Source organism: Lactuca sativa, chromosome 9 (assembly GCF_002870075.4).
Source record: "Lactuca sativa cultivar Salinas chromosome 9, Lsat_Salinas_v11, whole genome shotgun sequence".
NCBI lineage: Eukaryota > Viridiplantae > Streptophyta > Magnoliopsida > Asterales > Asteraceae > Lactuca > Lactuca sativa.
Window position 1 is genome coordinate 12,399,660 of NC_056631.2, and position 7,163 is coordinate 12,406,822.

At 30.3% G+C, this 7,163-nt stretch overlaps 1 protein-coding gene across 2 annotated transcripts; it reads left to right on the plus strand.

Annotated features, from left to right (window-relative positions):
- Positions 1-2,945: 2,945 nt before the first annotated feature.
- Positions 2,946-6,651, plus strand: LOC111881315 (uncharacterized). 2 transcript variants are annotated; one of them, XM_023877727.3, is made up of 14 exons: positions 2,946-3,023; positions 3,123-3,220; positions 3,559-3,863; positions 3,977-4,235; positions 4,329-4,570; positions 4,639-4,858; positions 4,950-5,029; positions 5,126-5,210; positions 5,273-5,404; positions 5,506-5,619; positions 5,700-5,747; positions 5,964-6,048; positions 6,150-6,206; positions 6,373-6,651. In XM_023877727.3, exons 3-14 carry the CDS (start codon positions 3,652-3,654, stop codon positions 6,474-6,476), a joined length of 1,638 nt encoding a protein of 545 aa, XP_023733495.1. In that variant the 5' UTR covers positions 2,946-3,023; positions 3,123-3,220; positions 3,559-3,651; the 3' UTR covers positions 6,477-6,651. The 2 variants fall into 2 exon arrangements, with proteins under 2 accessions (XP_023733495.1, XP_023733496.1); XM_023877728.3 differs by lacking the exons at positions 2,946-3,023; positions 3,123-3,220 and adding an exon at positions 3,331-3,475.
- Positions 6,652-7,163: the final 512 nt, after the last annotated feature.

Here is a 7,163-nt window from a genome sequence, read left to right on the forward strand (position 1 = left end):
TAGAGTAGATTGTAGAAACTCACTTTAATTTCTTTGTATTACCACATTGTACTTCTTTTCTTTTCTTACTAATAAATCGTACTTTGAGAACCCAATTACAACACTGTACTTTTATTTATTTAATTAGGACATTGTACTTTGAAATTCTAATCAAATATAGCAGTGTATGTATTGATTTTTTTTAAATACAATGCTTTTATTGGAAAAAATAAAAGTATGATGCTATAATAAGCAATGAAATGCAAGCATTTTGCTATTTCCTGCATTTAACACTTAGCAAAATCATGTGCATCTTGAAAATATGTTTTCTTGTGGGAGTGATGTTACGAGTAGTTTTTTCCAGTGTAGTGTCATTTCATTACAATTAACGCAATAGATGATGAAGGCATACAACATACCTATGTACCAGAGATAATCTATTTTAAACATACTTTAGAAAGGGTATTTCAGGTATAATCTCAATGGCCATTAGGCGAACATTCATGTGTTCCACTTTATATGCGATTTTCATATAAAAGGAACACCACTAAGGAAATTTACTTTGTTCCATTTTCTTGAGTGTTAAATTTAATATTTTATTTGTTGAAGTAACATGTCAGTCCATTATTTTTTTTTTTACCATACGAAGCATCCGGGAGTACATCTCCTCTTTTGTACTTCATCAAGAGAGCTTCCAATATCATTGTTCCTTTATTTTTATGAAAATAATCAAGTATGAAAAACATCAACGAAAGTTCATTGCTATTTGTTGCATTTAACATGCAATGTGTTTGTTTGAGTATGGTTTATCAGGGTAATCTCATGATTTTTCCAGGAAATACCGAAAATACCATTCATGGGTCGTGCTTAGCACGAGCCTCAAAATTTTCTAGTATATATATATATATATATATATATATATATATATATATATATATATATATTATTTTACTCGTTTAGTTTGTTAGGTTGTGGGGTGTCGTGGTGATATTACAGTCGGTATTCCAACGTGTCACATATTGCCAGCGGTAAAAATCTTTCTCAACCATTTTCTTTGACGCCGTAATCTTTACCGGTGGAAGTTTACTGACCGTTCAAAGTTCAAACTCTCACTACTTCTTCCTTATTTTTGCCAGCGAACATCACACCATAACCCTTTTTAAAAATGGCAAAATTGTAGCCATCAATGTACGTGTTACATATTACTGCCGATATGATACCCTTACAAATAAAACATAAAAATTCAATTTATTCACAAATAAATAGATTATTTTTATTTTTTTTATTTTTTTTGTCACGTAGAAACAAACAGGAGTGGCACTTGGTGGCATCCCACGTTGTTAGGAAGTGGTAAATGCTAATGTAAGGCGAATCTCATTGGATAACCCGACAAAGTAAAATAAAATAAAAAGTATTAATTATTTTATTGATATTAATTGCACTATCGACTAATTGATTAAATAATAAAAAATAGAATCAAAGATCAAAAGCAATCGCATGTGACAGAAATACAAAAGAACATGCACGTCCATGTGGAGCCACGCCGCTCATGCTCCCTTTCGATCACACCATGCAATTTTACTGAAAATTAAACATATAAAGGTTAATCGTAAAAAAAATATAATGTAACTTTACTATAGTAAGAATCTACCAATTTTTATTAATCATATAATTTAATACTTCTATTAATTTACAGAAAATTGCTACCTTTTTAAAATAAAATAATAAGATGGTTATATTTTAAATCATTAAACACCAACAAAATATATATTATCATGAAATGTAATATTCATATTATTTTGTTGAGTGCATTGCATTACTCTGTCTAATCGCATTTTTTCGTATATCTATTCAATCTAACTAAAAAGAACATCAAAATAAGTGACAATACTGTTTATACAAAGAAAGGCCATAAATGGAGTTTATATATACCGTTGATTGAATGACAATAGCTTAAATCCTAATATAAGAAGAATTGGAGTTTGTATATACCATTGGGTATAGAAAGAATATCTTTTTTTCTTTCTTATTAAGTATTGAATTAATAAAATTGATAAAATATACCGAATGGATTAAGACATTGTATGAAACACATACATTATAATTGATAAAATATACCGAATGGATTAAGACATATGTATGAAACGCATACATATAGCTTAACCCATTAAATTTGTTATACATTAGTGGTATGGGTGTTAGGAAAATGTGCTCCTCATGAATAAGTTGATGGTCCAGGTCTTGTTCGAAACAAAAACAAAATAATAACAAAAAAAAGTTTAGAAGTAGGTATGGAATGTATGTATTTGCTCTTCTAAAAAAAATCAAGTCTATTAAGTTAAAAAGAAACACCACCTCAAACAACAATTGACAAACATATGTTAACTAAAATGAATTAAAAAAGTTTGTTATTAATTTTCATACAAACTTTTTATATAAAATAAAAATAAACCTAAGTTACTTATTTTTTTACTGTTTATGTTAAGAGCACCTATATCGGGTGCTTTCAATTACCTTGCAATGCCATCTGAACAGTCTTTGAAAGCCACATTGACTAAGTTATCGTAACTGCTGAAAGCCTTGCAACAATAAATAAGTGAGACCATTCTTTACTTTATCAATTATGATGTACAATTTTAAGTGTATTATGTTATACCACACACATGCATATATAATATATAATAATTATAATACATTTTAAATATATTTTGAAGTTATAAATTAATAAAATGGTAATTATAAAAGATGATGTTGCACATTAGTAGTCTTATGTGGATGGTTTAAAAAGGTTAATAAGAAAACATGATCATTAAATTACTTATTATTAGTTAGCATTTACTTTGCAAGACAATAAATGGAAGTGAAGAGTGAAAATATTAAAAATAACGGAAAAGAAGATAAAAAAAACAGATAATTTGACCGAAGGTATATATAAAATGCGAGTGGAAGTTCTATGACAAACCCATGCGAACGAGAGAACTTGAAGAGAGAGAGAGAGAGAGAGAATGAACCACGAAAATGGCGGAACGATTCTTCATCTGTCTGTATGTATCTATATATTTATATATCCAGTAATTTACATATATCAAACTTTATCGATCTAACGATACAATTCTGCATTTTTTTTTTAATCTCGGACACAGGAATTCCTTGGCGTTTTTTAACTGACGAGGGATTCTGCATCGATTCAATCCGTTTTTTCGTTTTTTTCGCTTGTTCATGTTAGTTTTATTTAATTACGGTAAGTTAATTTTTTGTTCGAGGCACAATTTTTTATAAAGCACTTTGATTCGCGAGTCTTTATTGCATATCGAGCTTTATCTTTGTTAAAATTCGGTCTACGACACGAAAAAAATTTGAAATCTTTATATTTATGTATTGGCGTAAAGCTTTTGGATCTCGAAAAGCCGCGTTATAATCGGATGAGTTCATTCGTCAATAAATTATGCTGAAGTTTTGATCTGGAACAATTGTGCTTATACGACATTTTTTTGATGTCCGTTTCTCTTCCAATGGTTTATATTCTATTCATGTAAGTGGTGTTTATATTCATTGATTTTGAATACAATGTGATTGCAGATATCTGTTGATCAGGGGGAATTCTTAACATTTATGTGATTCTGAGACATTGATTCGTGGTTGGTGATGGTTCCCTTGGAGTGAGGGAAATTGATGGATTCAGCAAGGAGTTGGCTACATAAATTTCAACCAAGAGACCGATTGAGGTCAAATACCAGGAGGAGGGATTCAATGGGTGGTGGTGAAGATGACATTTCTGGTGAAGAGGCATCAAATATCACAAAGCAAAAGGTTGCTGCGGCCAAGAAGTATATTGAGAACCATTACAAGGAGCAAATGAAGAATTTGCAGGAGAGGAAAGAAAGGTACTTAAAAGTGTTGGTGAAATTACATAATTTAGTGTTTAGTTTTTTCTTTTACCATTGCAAAGTATTAGAACATCAATCCAGTAAGTAACACTTGGATTTTGTTTGAATAGGCGAATTTTACTTGAGAAAAAACTGGCTGATGCTGATGTTTCAGAGGAAGATCAAAACAACTTGCTTAAATTTCTAGAGAAGAAGGAAACCGAATACATGCGCCTTAAAAGACACAAAATGGGTGCTGATGATTTTGAGCTACTCACCATGATTGGAAAGGGTGCTTTTGGTGAGGTCAGAGTCTGCAGAGAGAAGACAACAGGCAGTGTATTTGCCATGAAAAAACTCAAGAAATCAGAAATGCTTCGTAGAGGCCAAGTAAACTCTTTATTAATTCTAGACACTGTTTATGACTTTATGTTTTTGTTACTATACAAGCAAGTACTTAAGTTTATAAAATCCCATTTTTAGGTTGAACATGTGAGAGCTGAAAGGAATCTGCTTGCAGAGGTGGATAGCAATTGTATAGTCAAACTATACTGCTCATTCCAAGATGATGAATATTTATACCTAATCATGGAATATCTTCCTGGTGGAGACATGATGACTTTACTTATGAGAAAGGATACCTTAACCGAAGATGAAGCCAGATTTTATGTTGCAGAATCAGTTTTAGCTATTGAATCCATCCACAAACATAATTATGTACATAGGTATGAGTACATTTGAAATCTTCTTTTTTAGTACATATACTCAAATACTTTTTTTTTTTTTGCAACAGAGACATCAAACCGGATAATTTGCTACTTGATAGATATGGGCATTTGAGATTATCAGATTTTGGATTGTGTAAACCTCTAGATTGTAGTACACTTGAAGACACAGATTTTTCAAATGTGGATAATGGTGTTGGAACTTCAACGGGTGATGATCGTTCTGGAGCTCCAAGACGCACACAACAAGAACAACTTCAACATTGGCAGAAAAACAGGAGAACACTTGTAATGGATCCATCTTTTTTTTTCTTCTTATATAATAATAATAATAACAATGGGACAAAAAATGGATCTTTAATATAACTCTAATTTTCAGGCTTATTCTACTGTTGGAACGCCTGATTATATAGCTCCAGAAGTTTTACTGAAAAAGGGTTATGCACTTGAATGTGATTGGTAAGTAATTTTATAGGTTCATGAATTGTCCTTCTGATTCCAATTTCAACTTTTTGTGTTTAAAATGATTATTTGATTATTGTTGTTGTTCTTCAGGTGGTCTCTTGGGGCGATTATGTTTGAAATGCTTGTGGGGTATCCACCTTTCTACTCTGATGATCCAATGTCAACTTGCAGGAAGGTATATCATTTGAAATTAATTAAGTATATTATATGGGTGCTAATTTTGTTACATTTTTGTAGATAGTAAACTGGAAAATGCATTTGAAGTTTCCGGAAGAAGCAAGGCTTTCATTAGAGGCAAAAGATATGATTAGCAAACTGCTTTGTAATGTGAACCAGAGGCTTGGTTCAAAAGGTGCAGATGAAATAAAGGTGTTGTATGCCTATGGTGTGTTCTTTTCTAGATTCTTGGAAAATTATTCCAAGTACTCAATTTTTAAATAAAACTGACTTAATTTGTTATGTTATGTTAGGCTCATCCTTGGTTTAGAGGTATTGATTGGGATAGAATTTATCAAATGGAAGCTGCATTTATTCCAGAAGTTAATGATGAGTTGGATACCCAAAATTTTGAAAAATTTGAAGAGGTATTTTCTTCTATCTGTAACATCATCTTATTTTCATTTGACATAAGCTTTCTCTTATTTGTTTTGTGTTCATGTTTCAGTCTGAACACCAAAACAATAGTTCATCAAGATCTGGACCATGGAGAAGGGTAAGCTTTCTAGGGTTGTTTTTTTTTTTTTTTTTAAATAATGAGGGTATTTACGTCTTTTGCACGTCCTTGTCCCATCTCTCTAGGTGAGAGAAAAAATTAGTAATTTTTATCCTATTGACATTACAAGGCTAATGGACATTTACATTTTCTACTTTTCTTTTTAATAATATGATGCCAGATTTACTATTCTGTTTTTTTTAATTATATTTGCAGATGCTTTCATCCAAAGATATCAACTTTGTTGGTTACACATACAAGAATTTTGAGATTGTTAATGACTATCAAGTCCCTGGAATGGGTATCTCTCTCATTCCTGTGAAGTATTGTCTTGATAAAATAATATTCATAAAATATCTGATAATTCATGTTATTAAAATCGACTCATATTTATTATTGCAGCTGAATTAAAAAAGAAAAGCAACAAACCAAAGAGACCAACAATCAAGTCACTATTCGGTATGCTTCTTTATTTTTTTATTTTCTTTAATGCAACAAATGGCAATGTACTTTCATTTCTTCTTATTAGATTTTCCAAAGTACAATGTCCTAATGAGAAAAAAATGAAAGTACAATGCTATAAGTGTGCCTGATTTTGTTAACTTGGTGTCCTTCATTTTTACAGAGGAAGGGCCAGAAACAGACACAGAGACAACATCCGATGCTGGCAACAAATCTTTTTCAAATCGGTTGCCACCAAAAGTAGAAGTTTCTGAAAAGCAAAAATAGAAGAGAACTGATAATCTTATTGTGGCTTTTTTTTTTATTCATTTTAAGTTGCTGTCATAATATTTACTAAATTACTTTCACCGTTTTTATACAAAAAGATACATTTATCAGTTAAATACGGTGTCACAAAATATTTGAAGTTGAGCACTTTAAATCTAATTATTGTTAAGTATTATTCATGACTTTTTTTTCTTCAGAAATACTGAAAACATCGAATACGTTATAACTTTTCGAGTAATCTCCAAGTTTAAGATTTGCAATTTACGTTGGAAGTTGTTGGAAAATAAAGACAGTAAAACGAGTAATTTGAATCACAAAGTATGATTAATAAAATTAGTGATTTTATATGGAAGTGACAATCGAAAATAGATAGCTATACAGGAAACATGTGACAGTGGTTTAAATTATATCTAATAACTTCCTCTATTGTGCTATAATTTTAAAATTATAAAACTGTAACTATTTAAAAAAACGACAATAAAGTATTTGATGGATCAAATGCAACTCGACCCAATTTAACATGCACAAATTTCACCTTTATTGACCCAAGCCCATACCAAGTTGAATATATATATATATATATATATATATATATATATATATATATATATATATATATATATATATATATATATATATATATATATATATATATATATATATATAGAGAGAGAGAGAGAGAGAGAG